Source organism: Balaenoptera ricei, chromosome 3 (assembly GCF_028023285.1).
Source record: "Balaenoptera ricei isolate mBalRic1 chromosome 3, mBalRic1.hap2, whole genome shotgun sequence".
Taxonomy (NCBI): domain Eukaryota; kingdom Metazoa; phylum Chordata; class Mammalia; order Artiodactyla; family Balaenopteridae; genus Balaenoptera; species Balaenoptera ricei.
The window spans coordinates 64,492,853-64,516,853 of record NC_082641.1 but is presented as its reverse complement, the minus strand read 5'-3'; the positions used below and the strand labels follow the sequence as shown (position 1 = coordinate 64,516,853).

The window sequence follows — 24,001 nt, the reverse complement described above, 5'->3', positions numbered from 1 at the left end:
ATACACACACACACGGAGTTCACTTTTTTCCCCAGCTTTAATCATTCTCTTGCTCGTATTCTCAATCCTTTAGGAAAAAAAATAATCTAAATTCCTTAACATGGCTTTAAACAAATTGGCCTCTTCCTTATTTCTGACACTTTTTTCTTTACACTCTATGTCCCAACCTTCCTCAACATCTTTCAGTTCCCTGAACCCACCCTGTCTCACTCCCAGACTCTACCATGCTGGTTTCTGACCTGGAATACTCCTCTCCATTTCCCTGGCCTGCACTGACTCACTCTCTTCAGTCAATATATCCTCCCTGGGAAACTTCGCAAGTGCTCCCCCTGCATTGGGTTAGGTCAACCTGCTACGTGCTCCATGACATCTCGTCTCCTGTACCCTAGCCTGACCAGGCTGTATTGTAATAAGCTATCTTCTCTGCTAGACCACCAGCTCTCTAAGGGCAGGGATATTTCTGTCTTGCTTTCCACTCTCTGTCCTAATACTCTGCTTCACTACCTGGGGCTAAATAGGAACTCAGTAAGTATGTGTTAAATGAATAAGTATTTTAAATCATTAACGTAGTATCAGAGAACTCTAGCCCATATAACAAAAATTCTTATCACTGAAATCATCTGAAGCATCTGTGATTCTTTCACAGAATGTCTGAAAACAGTAGAGCACAAGACAAAGCCTATACTATACACCAACAGGAATCTGCAAAACCATGGTATGATTCTACCCCACTAGCATCTGCGAGCATTTATAAATATAAAATATTTTTCCTGGATTACCAAGGATAACTAATTAAGGCTAATCCTTTAGTTGCTAAATTGTTCCCTCTATGGATAATCTTTCATTGGAAATAGCACTGATTCCATATTTGGTGGTGAATATAAAACTATAGCCAAGGATTAGTTGATTTAAAGCCTAAGGTAAAACTTGTGTAAATTTTTAAAACATTATTTCGTATTTAAAAGTTTGAGATCAGTGTTATCATCTTTCACTTATCTTTGGCCATGATGTGGTACTTACCAACAAATTTGTACTATTGGGAACATACTGGTCCTGTTCTCCCAGCAGCACATTAATCACAGGGTGCCGGCCATTTTTTATTATGATTTTCCTTTCTTCTTGTAGAGTTGGTCTGCGAAAAGAAGCATGTTTCAATTTACAAGGCAAGGAAACAGGCTTTAAAAAACTCTCTAAGAGCATGAAAATTTTTGTGGCCAGTCTGTCAGACACACAACAAAACCTTAAACATGGACTTTAAGAACATATGTTCAGAATAAGACTTTGAGTATAAAAGTTAAATTTCAACTGTAGAATCAGAATTGGAAAGACAATTATTATAATTATAGTGCTCTGAAGAACAAACTTTAGCAGAGTCTTATGATGGCTCTGTAACTGAGATCTACCTTTATAAGACCCTTTTTATTTTTTATTTTTCTACTATTCTCTAAAATATTTTCATTAATAAAAATTACAGTTCAGATTATTACTACTTAAAACATTTTTAGTAATAAGCAAAATAAAGAAAATCATGCAAAATTATTTCTAGATTTAATTATTATATTAATAAAAATTGTGTGTTGGACTTGGGGACAGAATGACCTAAAATTTTCATATTCTGTTTAATTGAAACATATTTATATGGTCTTTAGTATCTTTCACTTTTTTTGATATAAAAAATGTTTGTTTGCCTTGCTGGTTTTGTTTTTTAAGGTTTTATCTTTCTGTTTTTATCTATAGCTTTATCTATCCAAGCTCTTGTGAGCACTGTCCTTCTCTCAGTCTCCTCCCCAGAGGTTACCACTGAGAGCAGTTTGGTGTCTACTCCTTCCAACCTTCTTCTCTGCATTTAAGTTTATATAAACTCATTGTATTGCTTTGTGATTTCTTAAAAAAAAAAGAATCATACTGTAAGATATCAATTCCACACCTACTTTTTTTCCCCCTTAATATTCCTCAATACATATAAAAGGCAGATTTCACCATTTACCATATGGGTCCAATGGACTCTTTCATTTATTTTTTAAATATTTTTAAGTTATTTTACAAGTAATTTGTAGAACTGAGAATAAAAGAATAGTGAAAAAAAATCATGACAAATTTTAGTAAGAATTCAAATATAGCAAATTTTTATTCTATATTTTCCTGGTTTCGAAGGCATATATACCTGGAATGGGCAACACACTGTGAATGTAAATAACTGTTCATAAGCTGTCATGCATGCACCTGGACCATATTCATTTATAAATACTAATTCTAGATTTCAATACATTTCTAATAGGTTTTAGCTTATCATTATTTCTGATTCTTTTCCCACTTGCAACAAAAATGCAATGTTTGAAGAATTTTTTGAAATCTTTTAAAGCTCATAATTTTGTTAAAGAGAAGACAGCCATCTTCTTTGCTTCATAATTGCAAAACGTTTTTACACTTACGTTTATAAATACAATTAGAATAATCAATCAAATGAGTATTTTTATTTTATATCATCTATTTTCTTTCAATCTCCTGCCTTCAGCACCTATCCACCAGCAAACAGTATCAAGAAAATTTTAGCGCAGAAATATCATAAAAGAATACTCCCAGACGTCCTTTTAGCAAAACAGGATGGTCCTGATTCTTGTCACTAAGTATTGCATGCTGTGTGTTTCCTTTGGAATAACAAACTGGATAAGAATACTACATTTCATTTTGCCCTCACAAATAAATTACTCACATGCTAATTCTTGAGTTGGAGACAGTGCACCTAGGATATTATTACCCGCACACTCATAATCTGAGATTTTGTTTACACAAGAAATTTCACCACCATCATTAATATCTAGAGCACTGCTATCTTTCCCTTCACATTCATGTTTTGAATAACCTAGTAACAATGAAATGTCTTCCGTCAGTTTTTTTCTCTTTGCTATTATGGGTGAGAAATGAAAAATTCTGAGTTCTCAACTGTGTTCACCCAAAGTCGGAAGCAAACTACAAGAGTGGCATCTCCAGTCTTCTTAATATACCTTCTTGAAAGATGATGTAACTCTTCGGAAAATACAATGAGAAAAATGAAGAATGATGTGACAGTGATTTCTATCTCATTTTTGCATCATCATTCTCCAGCTTCCTTCTTATTTTAGACTTTTACAGCATACTGGGAAAAATTGATAAACAGTGATGAAATCATTCCTAGGATGATGAAATAGTAAAGCATTCCAGACATAAGCAAGATAAAAATCATTAAAGATCCCAAAATGCATCTTAGATTTATAAAAGGGTCCAATGGACCCATCTGGTAAATGCAAGACAGAATAAATTTTATTCTCCTTTAAAAAAAAAAAAGTAAATTGTCTCTTTGTTCTTTGGAAGACCTTTAAAGAACTCAAAGCTGAAATTAGGTCCAGTGAACCCTGATGGTATGGAATACTGAAGATTACGGATCATTTCTTGTCAGAACTTCAGCATTCTTTGGAAGGTACTGAATAATAAGTTAGCTGTTCTCCACTGTTGAACATTTAGACTGTCTAGATTTTCACTGTTATAAACAATGCTCCAATGAACACCCATATATATATGTGCACGTGCATATTTCCAAGTGTTTCTCTAAGCCAGAGGAAATTCCTGAAGCAGAATTTCCAAATCATAGGGTATGCATATTTTTTAACAGATGAGATACCTGTATCAATTTACCCTCCCACCAGCAGGATATGAAAGGTGACTTTTCATATCCTTACCTAAAGTTGGTATTATCAAACTTTCTAAGTTTTAACAGTGTGACCTCATTGCTTTAATTTGCAATCATTGATTCCTAAGGTTGAACGTCTTTTCAACAATTTCTTGGCCACTTGCTGGTCTTTTTCATCTTAACGTCCTATCAATGACCTCCTCAAGTGCTTAGACTCAGAACTTTCACATATAAGCACATTTCTGAACTTACTCAAAACACCAAGAAATACTACTTTCCTATATAAATACTTAAATTCTTCTTAAATATATCTGGCTAACAAAACCCCAAGAATGTATGTACACTCACATGTCTCAGAGAAAGTCACTAAAGTATCTTCTGAGTAAACAATTCGAAATCATCCTTTGGAAAAGGACATTTAAAATTACAAGAAAAGGACAGTTTTTGAATTTTAGGGTATAATTTTAAAATACAATTTTTACCTAAATGGGTTACGAATCTACTGTAAAAGAAAAAAGATGAAACCAACTGTAAGGGATATCAGATTTAAAATAAAATTCTAAGTGCTCTGCCAAGTGAAATCAACATATATTCATGACATTGATATGATTTCCCAGGAAGGTCTTCACTTTAGAATAAAAATTTGAGTGATTTGTTCTGCTCCAAAATCTACACTGACTTATTCTGTTGCTATCAAAATTACATAACGACAAAACACTTCCTGGTATAGTAAGAAGCAAATGATTATTCAGAGAGCTGAGATGATATACTAGGACAGGACAGTTACAGCAAGAAAGATATGAAAATCATGTTGAGGGCATTTTGTGGCACTCAAGAGAAAGAACTGAGAAAATCTGGATTCTGCCTGAAAAGAATGAAACACTGAACTTGAACAAATTTACTTATTTTATATTTTTAAAATTGCATCATTCTCCTTTAAATGCCCCAGGGAAACAAGACATAATCCATATTAATAAAACAGTATAATGTCCAGAATACGAATTGGATAGAAAGACCTAGAGTAAGAACTTTTGCATAAAAATTTAGACTCTAGTGAATAAAATGTCCTAATAGCATTTAGAAAGAAGAGACTGTAATTATGAAGCCAAATAATCAATTTTAACTGCAATAACTCAGATGCACTAAAATCTTTAAACAAGTTGGAAATCTAAGGAAAAAAGAGTATAAACTTCAGATATTTAAGTACTAGTTTAAAAGGTATTATTTATTTTTTTTTATTTTTTAATTTTTTTTAACATCTTTATTGGAGTATAATTGCTTTACAATGGTGTGTCAGTTTCTGCTTTATAACAAAGTGAATCAGTTATACATATACATATGTTCCCATATCTCTTCCCTCTTGCGTCTCCCTCCCTCCCACCCTCCCTATCCCACCCCTCTAGGTGGTAACAAACCACCGAGCTGATCTCCCTGTGCTATGCGGCTTCTTCCCACTAGCTATCTATTTTACGTTTGGTAGTGTATATATGTCCATGCCACTCTCTCACTTTGTCACAGCTTACCCTTCCCCCTCTGCCTATCCTCAAGTCCATTCTCTAGCAGGTTTGTGTCTTTATTCCCATCTTACCCCTAGGTTCTTCATGACCTTTTTTTTTTTTTTTTCTTAGATTCCATATATATGTGTTAGCATGCGGTAGAAGTAAAAGGTATTTTAGATAAACGTTTCCTATTTCATGGCTATTTACACTCAATTTTATGGCTTCTAAAAAAGAGACTGAGTATATTACTTAAAGGTTATGGTGTGATTTTTCATTTAAATTTTTCAGGTGGATTTTTCTTAATATAAAATATATAGTATCCAATTTGAATAGTATTTTAGTGTGCAACATTTCCTGAAACTGTCTTACTGATAGAAAAGGTGGTTTGGAACAATCCTACTGAGGACAAGTAAGAGGCTGGATACAGTACCGAAAACAGCTACTTGAAGGCTCCTGACAACTAACAGGACAGCAAGGAATTACCAGGGAAGGATCTGGGGTAGAACAGAGGGTCAGGGAGACTGTTTGCCAATTACTGAGGGAACGGCTGACACTGAGCACTATGGACAGCTTTAATCTGGACTGAGACACCAAAAGGCTGCGTATCAGGCGTAAGAGTGCATATGAAGTGAGAACTGCAGGTTCTGAATCTTTGAACCTTTGAATCTTTGAATCTCTGAATCACCTCAAGCCCTGATAAGGACTAAGTGATGCCAGAACGTTAGTGTCTTGAGATGTGACTCTTTCAGAAGAAATATAACATCAAATTATTTCTACAAATGATTCTTCAAATACAATGCCTAGAAGATAATCAAAATAACCAGGCATTCAAGGAGATACATGAATGAAAATGAACAGAAACAACAGACAATAGAAACAGGCCCACAAGGACTACAGATATTCGAATCATCAGACACAGACTTTAAGATAACTATGCTTACCATGTTCAAAGAGACAGACAAGATTGCGAATTGATAGAAAACAAAAAATGATTTTTAAAAAATAAATTATTATAGGTATGAAACATACTAAAAACCCTTAAGCTCAGATATTTTTTATTAAAGACAAAAAAGTTTTACAATACTTATTTCTTTCTGATTTTTGAATAAACATCTGTGAGTAACAAATGCTGTTTATTAAGTGTTTATCATCTACCTGGTCCTGCTTAGAAGTTTCATAATGTCTTTATCACATTTAATTTGCACAACATTTCTAAGAGGCAGGTATTATTTTGTCAATGCAGAAACTGAGGATCAGACAGGTTACAAAACTTGTTTAAGGTCAATTGTCAAAAAACCAGGCTGGTATTCAAAACCATGCCCCTAAGAGGTGATTAGGTCATAAGGGCAGAGCCCTCAAGAATGGGCTGGTACTCTTATAAAAGAGACTCTGGAGAGCCCCCGATAGGGCAATGCCCACAGGAGTCACAGAGGGCCACCAGTGCAAAATTCCGGTCTGGGGGAGCTGCCAGAGTGAGCGCAGGCACAGAGCGGCAGCAGAAGTGGAGCCACCGAAGAGACCTACCTCATGGGCAGGGCCCAGGCACAGAGCCACTGTGGGAACTGGGTGGCCTGGAGCCCTAGGGGCCCAACCTTTGCCAAGCAAAGCTATGGGAACAGGACTGCCACCCCAGTCTGGAAAGCAGGACCCCTGTGCCCCAGTGGGCCTAGAGGGTAGAGCACTGAGTCAAAGATTTAGCTGAAACTTAAGATTTGGACTTAAGGAAGAGCAACTGAGTGCAATTTGCCTCAAAATGAATCATACCTTAACTCTCCCCCATATCTGATTTAGATGATATTTAAATGAGACTTTTATAATTATAAAGTTAAACATAGCATAAAGTGTTCCAGTGAACGTGAACAAATGAAAGGATTGCTCCTTTATAAAAATGTCACCCACATAAACCTAAAAATTGAAATATGTAACATTCCCCTCTAGTTATAGGGAATATCTGCTTTCATTGCACTCAATGGTACAGCAAGAAAGGAATTTCTTAATTTTAAATCAAGCTATATGTGTATGACATTCAGCTTTACCAAGAGTTCAACATATTTGAGTAATTTTAATACTTTACAATAAAAACACTAAAATTAATTGAATAATTCTATCTGTTCTAAAGCACTGGAAAAGGGGAGAAATAAAAAAACACATTACCTGCAGTAATCTCCTTGCTTAGCGACCTTGGCCAGGGAGAAAATGCAGTCAACAGTTGCTAGGTGATGTACTGCTTTACACAAGGAGTGATAATGTTCACTGAAATTCCTACAGAAGCAACAACAACAACAACAAAAAGGTGAGTAAATTGATTTCTTAGACCTGTAAAAGCTGCACAATAAGTAATCACTTTAGCTAAGTGATTAGCTAAGATGAGCATAAACAAAATAAGCAAGCATACCTAGCAGTTAAGAAAGGTGGAAATTACAGTGAACTACTTTTCTGTTTAATAACTCGATCATTGAGGCTTCTTTTTGTTTCACTTGGAAAGAAATATATATATTTAAAATAGTTTCTATACAAAGATGTCTACTATTAATACCTTATTGCACATTTCATCTGACCATGACACTTCAAACTCGGACCTAATGAACACTAATGTAGTGATCATTTTCATTTAGCTTAAATAATGTCATCAACTACCCAAATGGGTCAACCTCCCTTTGTGCATCATCCAAACTAGGAATAACAGTTTTATTATCTTTCTCTCACATTGACTGGAAGCTTCTCGATGGTAGAGAGCCCAAATCCATATGATTTACTTATCTAACATCTAGCCCATAGAGTTGACACTGTAATAAGTTTCGCTGAAGGCAAGCAAGAAGAAAGGTACTTTTTTTCAGTAACCTTCAGTTGTCTTATTAATAATTCATATAGAAATTAAATCTTAGACTTGTTTTTTGAAAGGTCTGCCACTGACTCAAATCTTTGGCCAATTAAGTAGCTGGTGATCTAAAAGCTTAAAAGACGTTTACTGAAAGACTTATTCAAGAAAAAATATAGGAATGTATCCAGGGGGTTTCCTTCTCTTTGTTTTTTTTTTTTTTTTACTTAGATTATCCCATTATCTCTTGTCACAGAAGTCCCTTATACCCTTTTAAAGAAGATCCCCCCAAAAGTGATGACTGTTATGCTGAATGCTTCTCTTAAAAAATATTTCTCTATTGCACTGTGGGTTTCAGAAACTTAAGAGATTTAGTCTGTTTGCTTCTTAAATCCAAAGGTTTTTAGAGTGCTTCCTAGCTTGAAAACGACATCCAGATTAAGCTACTATGTGATTAGTTATTACTATAATACTGTATTGATTTTTTAGAATCTGTAATTTCTGATTTTTTAATATTAGACTAATCTATTCTATGTAAATGACTTTTTCAGATACTAGAAACAACACGTTAAACATCCAGTTCTATTTCTGTGTTAACTTTGTGAATTGAAAAATTTGTGAACTGAAAAATATATTTTTACATTACAGTATATTTTAAACTTCTTTGAGTAGATGAAGCATAATGAATACAATTTACCTATTTCTCCCTGAATTAAAGTTAATCAAAACAAACAACATGAATCCCACTAACAGTATTAAGAGTCTGTGCAATGGGCTTCCCTGGTGGCGCAGTGGTTGAGAATCTGCCTGCCAATGCAGGGGACACGGGTTCGAGCCCTGGTCTGGGAAGATCCCACATGCCGCGGAGCAACTGGGCCCGTGAGCCACAACTACTGAGCCTGAGCGTCTGGAGCCTGTGCTCCGCAACAAGAGAGGCCGCGATAGTGAGAGGCCCGCGCACCGCGATGAAGAGAGGCCCCCACTCGCCGCAACTGGAGAAAGCCCTCACACAGAAACGAAGACCCAACACAGCCAAAAATAAACATAATAAATAAATAATAAATAAAAATTTAAAAAAAAAAAAGAGTCTGTGCAAAATCGCAAACACAAAGGAGACTGGCCCCTGCCATCAGACAGGAGCACTAAGTTGTCACCTTAAAAATGACTCTTAGTTTTGAAGATGCCACGTGCTGCACGGATGTAACACCCCTGAGTGGTTGCCCTGTGATCAGGCCTTGTCATTTCTGGTCTGGCTTCAATTTCAGATCTGACCACTCATCTATCCCTTGGACTGTGGCTGATTCTGCCCCTAATTCTAATTACTGACCCATCTGGTCTTCCTATCCTGGCACTCTCTCTTTTGCCAGAGAGCAGCCACATTTGAAGTTTCTGCTCTTGCCTCTCTGGATCTGAGTGTCGGAGTACCTGTGGCACTTAAAAAAAAAAAAAAAGCAGCCTATTTTTTCCTACTCTCACTCCATCCTTCTCAAGTCCTGTCCAGGCTACTAAAACCCTAATTTGCCACTACCCAACAGCCTTAGGTTGAGGGTAACTGTCCCTGATGATCTTCTAACTTCCGGGATTGAAATGAATAACATAACTCTCAGTCAGTACCATTTCAGTTTAACAACAAAAAAGGCAGGAGAGAGAAGGTAATTATTTTGATATGGACGACAATGTTCTTTTTCATGTCAATTGTATAAATAAGGCATGTGAAAAAAATTTTAAAACCATCATAAACCTTAAACATCACCATCATAACTTCATAATTCTTAAGAAGCCTTGTTTGACTTCTTGGTCTTTGTCTATTTGCTACACTTTGCTGAATTTCAAAGAGATCATTCATACTTAGAAAAATGACAAGCTGAAAAATGGGCAGTTCAGATAACAATCTGATAGACTGGGTTTATGTCATAACAACGTGCAACTTTATCACTAAGCCACCAAACAACTTCACCTAACCACTGTGATTTAATCTCTGGTCAAAAGATATTGCTGGGTCCATGGGAAGCAGATTAAGACACTTGTGTTCTAAAGCTGTTATGACAGTTTACCATCAGATGTTTACTATCAAATGTTGCTCAATGATATCTGAAGTTAATAAAAAAGGAGAATATTTTATTTTTTATTTGCATATGAATTTCTAAAATAATCAAATGACTGTACGAGAGGTATTATAATTCAATTTTTAAAGAATTTGCAATTGAGATTATTCAATATCCACAGGCCATCTTCTAGAACACAAAAGAGACAGTTTTTTGAGAGAGGGTTCTATTCACAGACTTTCTTACAGCCTTGATTTCTTATGATATTATGATAAAAAGTAATGTGACTAATGGATAACTGTTAGTGTCTCAGTAAGAGACAAAAACACTTTGTATAGCTGGTATTCAATCCTCTGGTGTCACGTTCAATGAGGTTAATCATTTCTGAAATGACATTATATTCACACCATCTGGCACCTCAATAAACAATATGCCATAACAATCAATGCTGTTCTCAAGTTGGGGCTCTAGCTGCAAATGCTGTAGCTAAATTTCAGCCAATACTCTTTTTTAAGATAAAAAATTTAATATATTTTTCTCATTTTCAAAGTAATACATGTATATGATAGAAACTTTTGATATCATGTATCTGCAAAGTGCATTAAATTTCCAGTAACCTCATCATCTAGAATTAATCACTTAATATTTGAGACGATACACACCCCCCCACCACACACACTTCTCCAAAGATATACAAATGGCCAATAAGCATATTAATAATAATAGCACATATATTTAATCTTCTAAAATACAAAGATTTGTATGCTGTGCATGTAAGTGAATTTATACATACAGAATTGGCATCACATTTTGATACTTTCCATCCTTTTTTCGCTTAGCAATATATCATGAGTATCATATTCTTCTGTGATGTTTTATTTAATGTTAGCTCACACCCAACTACAGCAAAGGTGTGGTAAAAATGAAAGCAGGATTTTCCTGGGTTAATGGGGTAGAATGGCCCAGCAGAGGGCTGACACAGTGAGAACGGTGGGGTGTGAGAAGAGGACAGGAAAGAAAGGGGCAAATCAAAGAGACATTTCAAAGAGAAAAAAGACAAACAGGAATTTGGTAACAGATAAAGAGACAAAAAGAAAGAATCCAGATGCTGCCAAAATCTTTAGCCTGGAAGACCTGAACTTCCTTTATTCTAGAATTGTGACACGGCGAACATAACCCAGACCTATAAAATCATGTACGGTATGCAGACAGTGAAGAGGAACAACCTCACCAAATCCCAGGACCCTAGGACATGGCCCTCAAAGCTTGAAAGGCGAAATGTGAGTCCAACTTTCATGTTCCCAGTGATATTACTAAGGGAAAAGTCAGGAAAACTGAGAGACTCAAGGGCCCTAAAAACCCTTAATATGGGTAATTGAAAGTAAATTGGAAAAAGGAATTTCAGACCAAATTTCCATCCCTGAATTCAAGACTCTGAGACAAGATAACCTCAAAAGATTCAGGATAAGTAGACTGGAATTGAGATAGGCTGGGACCTGGGACCCTTTGTTGCAGTGCTGCAATGCTTACACCTGAACAAACCTCTCCTCCAGCAACAAAATACAAAGAAACTATATGGGACTAAAAATAACTGCTCACATGCCCAGCTGGGGCAAATTCTGGACAAAAGATACAAAGAGACCAAAAAACCCAACTGTCACTTCTGAAGAGCCCCAAGCAAAAGCACGGGGTCAGGAGCAAAAAGCAGGGTACTGCGCATGCCCCCAGCTCACAACACCACGTAAGGGGTGGGCAAGCCACCTAAGCCACCCCTCCGGCCTGACCCCTGGACGCATCCCTACCCTCACCCCGTATAAGGAACCAGCTTGGCCCCCCTGAGCGAGCAAGGGAACCTGTTGCTTGTTTTCATTCCCCCCTGCTGCAGCAGGGGCGCCATTAAAGCCTTGCCTGAACTTCTTGTCTGGCCTCTGATCAATTTCTATTGATTAAGGAGGCCAAAAACCCTGGTCGGTAACAAAACCTCTTTCTGATCCTATAATTCAAAACTCTGCTGGGCAAGAAGAGATGGTACCAATTTACCACCTTTTAAAAACTCACATATTATCTTTTTCGTTCCTTTTTTTTACTTGTCAGATTGGTTAATTTAAATGGAATAAAGCTCCCTGAAGACTTCACTGAATACTGTTCAAGTTTTTAAAGAGAAAGACTAAGAGATTTCTGTTTAGACTGATGCCCATGGATTGATTCATCATGGGCGGGCTCTACAGCCTGATGGTAAGGGGCACACACCCTACCACCAGACACCCTGGGTTGCATCTGGGCTCCAATCCTTACCCTTGTTGTGAGCAACTTATTTTTCATTTATGCATCTCACTTTATTCATTTGTAAACTGGGGATGATAATAATATTTCATTCGTAGGGCTCTTGTGAGGAATAATGAGCTAACATATATAAAGTGCTTAGATGCGTGGTGGTCTGGAGCCGGCTCCCATGGACTCCTGAAACTCAGCTGTGCACATCTCTTCCCAGTCCCGTCCAGCAGCAGACTGCAATCAGTCCAGGTGGGAGTAGTGACACAACAGAAATCAAACACACACTACTACTCTTCCAGAGAGCTGGCTGTTAACCATTTACCAGCACACCAGCAACTTAAACCTATTAATATGAACACATGACTATTAATAAATCCAGAATGAGACATTCTTTGAGACAAAGGCAAGGACTCTTCAAAAAAAAAAAAATATCATAAAAATCCAAAAACGTAGGGGCCTATTCTAGATTCAAATACACTAAAGAAACATAATAACCAAATGCAACATGTGAAAGTTTTTTTTAAATATGGGGGGAGGGGGACTCAGACATAGAGAACAGACATGTTGCTAAGGGGGAGGCGGGTGGGGGAGGAAAGGACTAGGAGTGTGGGATTAGCAGATGTAAACTATTATATACAGGATGGATAAACAACAATGTTCTACTGTATAGCATAGGGAACTATATTCAATATCCTGTGATAAACCATAATGGAAAAGAATATGAAAAAAGAATGTCTGTATGTGTATAACTGAGTCACTTTGCTGTACAGCAGAGATTGGCACAGCATTGTAAATCAACTCTACTTCAATAAAAAAAAATTAAAAAATTAAATATGGGGGGAGGGGGAATTGAGGCAATTCAATATTTCTTAAATTAATATTAATTTTTCTTAGGTATGATAATGGTGGTAAGATTATACAGCAAAATGTCCTTATTTTTAGAAGATGTATGCTTAAGTATTTAGGGGTGAAGTATTACAATGTCTAAAACTTACTTTAAAATGTTTCAGGAAAAAAAAAGTGTATGAGAGAGATATAAAACAAATGTAGCAAAATGTTAACACTTGATAAACCTAGGTGAAGGGTATATAGATCTTCATTTCAACTTTCCCACAGATTTAAAATTTTTCAAATTACAAAGTTAGGGGGAAAATGTAAAGGATGTAAAAATATAAGAAAAAAATTAAATGGAGATAATAAAAACAAAATAACTAACCCATACTTGTCCAACCCTGAAAATGTTAAGCCTTTATATAAGAAAAGTACACAAAGTCCACGGTAGAATTTCAAAGTGATGCTTCTAAACATCCTTAGCAACAAAATGTTAGTACAGTAACAATAAAGTATATTTGGTCTCTTACCAAAGACTAAAATGAGCTTACATTTCAATGGATTAAAAATAAAATCAGAGAACACATGTACTCAACTATTTTATGGCAGGTCACAAGCAGTAATCTCTACTTTTCTTTTTGATGGAAAGATTTTCCGGTCTATTTCTCATAGCAAAAAGTCAGATTATATTTTTCATTGTAAACTCACTCTAGAAAATCAAGCCATTCAGCACTGCAGTCAAGGACTAGCTGCTCCCGGAGCTGATTCAGATGTCTGTAATTCTCTACAATAAAAGGAGAGTGAAAGCGGCTCACAGCTTTTGTGCTGGAAGAGGAGAAAAAACATAAGTAGGAAATCAAGGTTACTAAGAAATCAGTAATGCCATCACTTCAGAAAATTAAAGTAGTTATTTATTATTCTCTGATGAACACTGAAAGTAAATAGCTGTAAATAGAGAACATTCTTCAATTATGATACTGAACTTTATTGACTCCAAAGATCTTTGTTGTAAATAAAATACTTGAAGTTCATAGGACTTTGTTCAGGAGGCTTTTAAAATTCATTTCAAGTTATATCCATATGGCAAAGTCAAAGTTTAGAATTTCTGTTTCATAAGTAAAGAGCTTTTTTCTTTAAATTATACTAAATGCAAATGCTTGCTTTTTTAAAAAAAGATCAGACGCAAATATAACAAAGGAAGTCCTAACAAAGCGGGGAGTTGGACATATTGGTGAGGGTGGTATTATTTTTTAAATTTTATACTTTTTTGTATGATTAAAGTATTTCAAAAAAAGCATTACAAAGAATAGCAATGCATTAATTCAGGAGGCAGTCAAAGAAGAGTTCTTCACGATCTAACTATAGATTCACAGTGACCCTGGATGGGAAGAAATATCATGTACTCCTCTTTGGGGCTTGCATATAATCTCTGCTTCTTCCTCAAGAAGCTGTAGAACACAATGGGGGATGCTATGGGTCCCCAGTCAGAGAATCCAGACCAAGGCTTCAACTCTGCCACTTACTTGCTAGCTATGTGACTTTGGGCCAATAAAACCGACTTTCTCTAAACTAAAAACTTTCCTCATCTATCAAATAGGGATAATAATATCTACCTTATAGGTACTGTTGAGAGGATCAGATAGTGCTTAGCAGAGTACCTATGTCATTAGTACTCAATGTTAGGAGTTGTTCCATGGTGGTGGTGATTACTGCTATTGATGCTATCACTATGATGGGAACTTTAAGAAGAAAAGGTCAAGTGATAGGCAGGTGATGACAGAGTGTATCCTGATCTTTGTTTGCACCCTCACTCCTGTAACATGCTGTCACAATCACCTTTAATTTGGCAAGTTATTGGATTATAAGTGAGCCTTTCACATTAGAAATCTGACTTGATATTCTAACCTATTCCTGTCAAGGCTCCGATAGCTAAACAACAGATAAAAAATAACAATGAAACTTCCCCCAAACCATCTTACTTATTCATTCAATTTACATCATTGAAATGTTCAAAAGACGCTGGCACTGATTTATGCCTTGCTTATTGCTTTTAAAGTATGTCATCTAGACTTCTATGCAAACATATTTATCATAGTTCTCTTCTGACAAAACTCATTTAGTGAGACATTTTAGTGATTGTTCTAGATAGACTAACATGATTTCTAGTAATTTCTCTTCACAAAGCATATTACCATTCATTAGCTGTAGCACAGGACAAAAATAGATAAAGAATGCCTGCAAAATGAGGAAACATTCCCTAAAATCAATAATACCCAAAATTCAATTATAGCTTCTGGTAACATAGAAAAGAAAAAGGATGGTATTAGAGGTAAAGAAACCCATGACTGTGCCTTCAGGATCCTTTGATAGTGTCCATGGATAATAAATAGTTTTCTTTTTTAATTAAAATAATAATTAAAATTAATATTCATTCACACATCATGTCAAAATAATGTTAAAATTTCCTTCCATTCTTACCACAGAGTTCCTTCATACCGTCACCAGCTACTAGTCCCTCTTCTACTATCTTAGGCAAATGTAGTATTTTCATCTCAAGTTCATGCAAACATATTAACAGTAGTAATAAATATTACACAAACGATGCTACTCACAAGAGGAAATACACTTCTCTAAAACCACTTCTTAAAAGAGTCCCCTCTTGGGGATTAATGCCTAACCAAGGAGAAAAGGCAGGGTCTCAATGTGGTTCTCTAATTTTGTTTCTGATTAATTATTTTCATCAATTCATGATACAACTTAAAAAAAAAAAAAGAACATGTAAAGAACTATTATAACTATGTGCCATGGAAAGCAAGCGCAGTGAGGCACAAAATGAAATGTCAGCTTCTTAAAAGAAATGTCAGGTATAGCATTCATCAAGAAGTTCAAGCAACCAAATTAATCTCATAATTGAAGGTTCTGCAACTTTCTTTTTCCATGTGTTTAAAGTGTTCTCTGAGGTATAAGAATAAAACAGTAGTTCACAAAACAAGAAAACAAGTGTACACAAATAAGATACCCTTTGGAAAAAATGTTTTTAAATCCATGATAAAAAGAGTTTAAGATAATTATTTCTCTAGTTAAAAGCTCCATAAAGAAACTGAAGGGCCAAAATTGCTTTTAATGTCAAGGATGTGGTTATTAACATACCAGAAGCATGCAGGTAAACACATGTCATAATTCACGTTAATAAGAAAAAACATGTATTTTTAAACTTACCTTCCAACCTTAACCCAATCAGTTGGTATACAAGATACAGCAGAATTCTTTACCTCAATCATAAACTAAAATAAATACAAATAAAGGTTAGATATTTAAAGGATTAACCATTATATTTTTAAATCTTTTAAATCTTCCTCAAAATTGTGCTATAATAGCCAAAAATAAATGTAATGATTGTAATTCAAAAAAAAAAATTGTGCTATAATAGTCTAGCAAATATTAATCTAAACATTCAAAATAAATCCAGTATTATTATTGGGAGAGTTCATATATGTCTGTACAACCAAATATTATTAATTAGGGTTTCAATACTTGGGATAAAGTATAATTTGTATTCAGCCAAAAGTTTGTAATAAAGGATATAACTTGGCACTTTAATGTTTGTAACATTGTTATGTTCATACTACGATTTTTCTTTAATGACCTTTTTCATTTATTAGTACCCACTTATCTTAAGAATTCTATTACTCAGTAATAAGATTGAATTTCTAAGTACATAAAATTTTAAAATATTTGATTATTAGATGTTACATCAGTTTGAGATATGGTCAGTCCCTAATTCTGAACAGAAGAGGATTCATCATAATAGTTTTTATCCAAGAACCCTAAGTCCTCTAAAAGTATCCTCAGACAAAGCACTTAACTTCCTCAGCAATTAAGGGAGGAAGAGATTTCTTCACAAGTGTCTTCATTTATATGAACCATATCTTTATAGATCCAACTGTACTCTACAAGCTTTTCTGAAATCATCCAGGAAGTAAATGAAATCACTACTTCAATCACACCTTCCATTTTTAGCACTAGTTATATATCATCTCCTCTTCCTGTTCACTTTCCTGTATTATTGCAATGAAATTTAATGTTTATTTAAATAAATAAAAAATACACTTATTTTGTATGGGATGGGACCCAGAAGCTCTGTGGCTGCCACTAATTTTGAAATGGCTACAGGAACCTTGTCACATGTTTTACAACATTTCAGGTATTTACAATATGCATATTATTAAGTATCAGCCTGGGACTTCCCTGGTGGTCCAGTGGTGGAGAGTCCGCCTTCTAATGCAGCGGATGCAGGTTCGATCCCTGGTCAGGGAACTAAGATCCCACAAGCCGCGGGGCAACTAAGCCCATGTGCCACAACTACTGAGTTTGTGCGCTTCAACTAGAGCCCGCGCACTGCAAACTACAGAGCCCATGCACTCTGGCGCCCACATGCCACAACTAGAGAGAGAAAACCCACGCTCCACAACTAGAGAGAAACCCATGCACCACAACAAAGAGCCTGCACGCTGCAACACTAAGACCCGAAGCAGCCAAAAAAAAAAAAAAGTATCAGCCTGGCTTTTGAGTTTACTTTTCTATTAATAGAAACAGTACAGCTTTTACATTAATTATAATAGGAATTAATGGTTAATTTTAAGAATTTTCATCCTTAGCAAAGGTTTTGTAACTAATGATGTCCTCTTTTATAGAGGGAATTAATACAATTTCAAATCTGATATATCCAGTTAAAGAGTTAAGAGTGAAGAGTCTTTAAAAGTCCCCTTTGGCTAAAAAAAAAGTAACTAAGGAAAAAAAATTCACAAAATAAATATCACTGATGAGAAATCACTTTAAGAGTAGGCTAAAAAATTCTGCTTAAATATTATTTTGAAATGTTCTATGAGAAAACATATTGGTCTTTTTAAAAAATAATTGTGGGAGGAGCTATGTCAAAAGCAAACAGCAAAATTCAGGACCACGTTAGATCACTAATATTTGGGAAGGACACGTGTAACACAGAGCTGCATAGGAATTACTGCCTAAGGATGGTGGAAATTTTGAAAAGAAGCTACAACTGCTTCAATGAGTTCTCTGGGCAGCTAGCTAGGATAGTGTACTTAAGTTATTCACCATAACTCTGCAGCATGGCAGCTCTGGATTCAGATCCATGCCTTACAGTCATTACCAACTGCCACCGGTCACAGCCCTTTGGAGCACCTTGGGAATAGTCTGGACCATAATCGTTCTATCTGTAAGTATCCAGGGTCTATTCTAAGGACCACAGCTCCTCAAGCAACCCATTTATAGAGCCAATACAGGATGGAAAACAGAGTGAGAATCAGGAAAGCTACGTGGACCTCCTGCTTGTTAAACCCCTGGGATCACTTCCTCAGGTGCTGGTCCTGTGTGTCATCTTCTTTTCAGCCTGTGTTTCTCCTCAGAATTGTCATCAACTAGCAAGTTTTTTTCTGTTCTACACTAGCTATGGAATAGGAAATTTTCTATTTCATGAACATTCTAAGAATGAGAAGACAGGCCTTTTGTTTAGAGACTTTATTGCTAAAGAAAAGGAAACTGACAAAAATTGGAAATTAACATATATTTCAGAAATCTTAGAGAGTTCTCATAGCAACTTCCCTCACTCTATAGTTCGTGACTGTGTTTCTTAGGTGTTGACGCTAGAAGTCTGTCCAGATTCATCGTAACAATCCCTCATATTCTTCTGCTGGGATCCAGTTCTGTCCTGGTTAAATGTCAGATACTGTTACTCAATCTACAGCCCGGGGAATCACTGGACTGGCATCATTGTTAAGTTTGCTGAAATTCTTATCACACTCCAGAAACTGCTCTCTGTTTTCTCCAAGGCCACACTTCACCCATTCCTATTCTCCCCCCTTTCTTTCCCACTATGTCTTAGGAATTTGCAAATATTTTTTATTTAGATGTAAAATATAACAGAGATTGCTTTCCACGTCTTAAACATGCTAAGCAGATATTTGGATATGCTGCATGCTGTGAATTAATAGAATTTTTTCTAAAGATTTTCCACTAATATTTCTTTCCTTTTCCTTAAGAAAACTACTAATCAATACTGCCTCAAGTCTAAATATCACCCAATGCCTATTCCATATCTGATTCAAGGTTAAGAGACAATTCTCTCCACACATAAAACATGAAAGAGACTGCCACAGAAGCAATGAACTAACTACGTAAAGCTATGTAAATTTCTGCCTTCATTATTTTCTTTCCAGGATTTTCTTTCTTTCACTATTTTCTAAACCAATACTTTCAGAGTCAGACACAAAAATTCATCATAGTCAATAAGGCTTAGTATTCTAATGAGTACATAAAAACTGGGAACAAAGGTGAAAAAAATGAATGGTGCCAAAAGTAACACTGACTTGACAGTCTATCTATCTATTTTTACTAATATTAACAAGATCCATGTACCACGCAGGGCTGCTATAACAAGTTTTTAAAAATATATTACAAAGTTATATGTATGGAAATAAACTTTCAGACAGAACCGAAGGGTATAAATAAGAAGCACATATATATAAAACAAGGGTTTTCCTTCTTTCCCCCTTCACTTCTCAGAGGTAATCACATTTGATGGAGTCTGTTCTTATTCCTTTGAGTATCTCTAAATTTGCTTATAACTTCAGTACAAATATTTAAACAGAATTTGATTATAACAATGCTGACTATTTAGAATTCATTTGGTGTTCGAATGAACAGAATCAGTAATTCCCAAAAAATGTTATAAAAGTGATTCTGTATTGATGCACTATTAAGATTCTATAGGTTTAAAAAAAAAAAAACCAACAAGAATCCACCCTATTGTTAAAAACTAAGAAATTTCTTGCCTCAAATTTATCACCTTAATTTAGTAAAGGTTAAAAATAATAAGATAATTTACCTTCCTTGTTAATCCTTTGTAATCTAATTACTTAATCTCCATGCTGGCTTTTTCTTAAATGTCAGTGCTATACTGATACAAAATAACTAATCTACTATCCCTTATGAATTCCTAATCAGTTTTCCCCATTTTTACTTTAAAACTGCCAAATGAATCCATGGCTGTCTTCCAAAGCCTTAAGCTTTATTTAAGTCTGAATAGTATGAGCTCTAAAATGTCTGGATTTTATCAAATAAAATCTATGATGTTGATAATCCCTTGTATTAATATTTGTGAGCTGAGTGAAATAACCACATGGTATAAAGATTGGAGGCAGACCTGGGCTGGAAATGAGCTTCTAACTTGGGTAACTTATCTCACTATACTATGCCAAGTCTCAGTTTTCTTTCCTGCAAAACTGGAATAATCCCTTTTTGTGTTGTTACAAGGATTAATAATATATGCAAAGCACTTAGCACCATTCTGAACATTAACAAGTGCTTGACAAATGGTAACTATATTACTATTGTTATTATTATTATATGAATAATATGTGCATAGTGCTTTCTGATTAGAAAATACTTTCATGTATTTTAACTCAATTGGTCTTCACGGTAGTCTCACTACAGAGGTGACTCTTCCATGGTCACGTAGCATATAAGTGGTAGAACTGGCAGCTTTCCCCACTGTAATACCAGGTAACCACTTTTCTACTAAACATCTTTTATTAATGTATTAAGCAATTTTGATCATCTCATTTTCAACAAATAGAACAGAACAGTGGCACTGAGGTCACTTGTCACTTTGCAAGGTCATAATTATATAGTGAAACCAAGAGATACAATTAAGTATTTGGTATTTGCCTGTTCAGGGGAAGAGTGAGAAGTAAGTATACACAGTGTGAAGTCATTTTTCTGTTATATAGAGCTCTATGTGGAATGCATGATGAAATGTCTGCCTTAGTATAATATCTTAATTTTGTCTAGAAGACAGGCTGACTTAATCACTGGTCTGTTACATTACTAAACATTTTAATAAAGATTATAATTTACTGTAGAGTTTCTTATTTCAAGTAATCATACAAATCAACACTTATGGCTAAATAGATAAAGCAGTGCAAATATTTTAAAAACATTTGAAATTATGCTTTTCCCCACTAGAAAAATATCTGTTTTTAAAAATTCTGAATAAAATGTTCATCCTATAGAAATTATTCACAAATTCCCTAATTTGCTATTTTAACAAAGTAGAATTTTTCAGATTCCCTCAGTTGGAATCTTTATATTTTATTAAACATAAGATGTAGAAGTAGCAACACCTCAAGACTCAGAATAGGACCGACAGATATAAGTACACTTTAAAAAGCGTACTTATTCCTGGTTCTCATTCAGATGCTAATATCAAACTTTAAACAGAAATACACATACCAAAAAACACATTCTAGACAGCACCATAATCTTATGGAAGATCCACTAAATGTAGGTTTTTGCTATAGTTTTGTTCTTCTGTTCTTTTAGCAGCTATACTGCTTCAAAAGGAAGCCCTGCCATTTCATCACTTTGTGATCCAATTAGTGTAGGTTATTCACTACATTAGGTGGTTTGTATCATTTCATCATCTGCAGGCCTGGAGTCAAAGACTAACTTCTCTCTCCTGGATTTAGGGTAAATGAAGTCTTGAAAGTTATTATTTACGATAGTCAAGGTTCTCTGTAATATAAGTTCAATAGATAATATTAAAACGCACGTAACATTAAGTTCCATGCTTTTACCGAGACTAAAGTAAGTAAGCAAACCAAATAATGTTATTAAAAGAAAATTCTTATCAAAACAAGCTATTACAATATATTTCCAAGAAACAAAACAGAAAATCTGAAAAAAAAAAGAAAACAATAATACTTTCATCTATCCTCAGATTTTTATTTACATTTTAAAATATCCTTTCCAATTGAGGAAAAGTAACGTAAAAGAAAAGTATCTTTGATACTACCTCCTGTCCTGATACTGTCACATATTGTGCAGAAGGATTTTTTAGTATTTTTCGTATTTCTTGCAAATGTGTTTGGATCTTGTCAGTAACTTCCTGAATTTCGTCCTTCCTCTTTTTTATTAAAGGGAAGTGAGAAAGGTCTTTGAATAATTCAGTTTTATCCCCAATCCTAAAAAAATGAGAAAATGCAAATACATATATTAAAGCATATTACTTACACCAATTAACAATTATTTTTCAAAACATAATGAAAGACCAAAGGGTGGGAAGTCAAGAGAACAAGATTTTAATTCCAGCTCTTCCACTAAATATTTATGGGTAAGTTTCTTAATTTCTTTGAAGACAGACAAAATTACCCTAACATTATTTTCGTTTTGCAAATTCATGATTGCCATGGTGAAACCAAGAGATGAAATTCAACATTTGTTGTATATTCAGAAAATAAACACAAATGGAAATACTGTCAAATCTTTTTTCTTATACATAGAGTTCTTTGTGGGATAAACTGTAAAATGACTACTCCTTAGAGGATAACTTTGCTTCCGCGGTTTCTGAATATAAAGCAGAGGATCTCTGGATATCTAGCAAATAAGCACAAGATGCCATCTGCCATCTATTTTTGGATTAATAAACTGCTACTACTTGCTCGGCCTGGACTTTATCTTTTCATCACCTGATACCTGAAGTACCACATTTGTTCTGTATGACGGAACTGCCTAAACACTAAGTGTTATTTCCAGCTGTAATATAGAGCCTTTAGTATCCGATCACATTTCTAGTTTTACAAGCAACTTCTATCATTACTTCTATAGAAGCTTAAGTATCCACACATCAAATGGCAAATACATTACTTTCACTGCTAGAAAGGAAGAACTAAGGGTCTGCTACTTACTTGGCAGCTTGTTCGTTGAGAATCTTTAAGTAATGCTCCACTGGACTGAGGAGTTCAGGAATTTCTGAAATAAACGTCTGGAGCAACTCTGACTGAACATGGGAATTAACAGCAGGTGTTAGTGCTTGAAATTCTGACTTCAGGTGATACAGGGTTTTGACAATCAGGAAGAACTCTTGCGTAGAACACTGAAAATAGAAATATTTTTCCTAAATAGCATAACATATGTGAAAATGAAATTAGTTAGTGGTCGTTTTAAAGGTAGAATCAGAATAAAAGAAAATTTTAATTTACTGTATAAATTAGTTAATTGAAATAAAGTTTTTGTTGATATGTCCTAAATGTTAATAGTTTTAGCACTTTATAAGATAATATTTTCCAGCTATAAAGAAAATAATTTGAGTCAAGGATAGGAAAGCTAATACTCGTTCAGAATTTTTTTCATTTTAAAATATGTTGACCATGTAACAAAAATACAGTAAACAATGTCGCAAATAAAAAGAATAATTCTGAGAAAATATCTGCAAAACATTTAAGAGATAAAGGGCAAAATTCTCTCAAGTATAATGAGGTTTTACAAATTGACATGGAAAAGATGAATAATCCAAAGAATAGTGGCTAAAGGAACTGAATATGAAGCTCATAGAAAAAAATGTCCAATAAGCACATGATTAATGTCACATATAATTAGGATAAGCAAATTAAAATGACAAGGTAGCATTCTTCACTCATCAGAATGTCAAAGATTTTAAAGTATGATAATAGCTAAGTCACATAGAGTGTGAAAAATGACACTTTTATATACTACTAGTAGAGGCATAACTTTCTTGAAGAGCAATTTGGCATATATTTATAATAAAAAGTGTATATACCCTTTGACTAAACAATTCCATTTTAAAGAATTTAACTAAAATTATTTTTCATAAGTAGTGAAAAAACTGTGTATCTGAATCTTTATAGTAGCACTGTTGGTAATAATATTAAAAAGATGAATAAGAAACAAATACCCAGCAATTGAGATATTAGGAAAAACTCATTCAATGTGATACTATAAAACAGTTAAAAAACTTAGACATCTGTAAATACTGATGTGCAGGTTGCTA

The 24,001-nt window shown here is 34.8% G+C and overlaps 1 protein-coding gene across 4 annotated transcripts in view; it reads right to left on the bottom strand.

The window, feature by feature from the left end:
• Positions 1-24,001, bottom strand: part of MSH3 (mutS homolog 3) — a 182,525-nt gene that overhangs the window by 59,331 nt on the left and 99,193 nt on the right. For all 4 annotated transcript variants that reach the window (XM_059916664.1, XM_059916665.1, XM_059916666.1 and 1 more), the window contains exons 14-19: positions 22,899-23,086; positions 22,007-22,175; positions 16,354-16,418; positions 13,843-13,959; positions 7,321-7,428; positions 1,021-1,132 (exon numbers count right to left, since the gene is read on the bottom strand). In XM_059916664.1, coding sequence (XP_059772647.1) covers positions 1,021-1,132; positions 7,321-7,428; positions 13,843-13,959; positions 16,354-16,418; positions 22,007-22,175; positions 22,899-23,086 — 759 coding nt within the window. The remainder of the gene's footprint in view (positions 1-1,020; positions 1,133-7,320; positions 7,429-13,842; positions 13,960-16,353; positions 16,419-22,006; positions 22,176-22,898; positions 23,087-24,001) is intronic.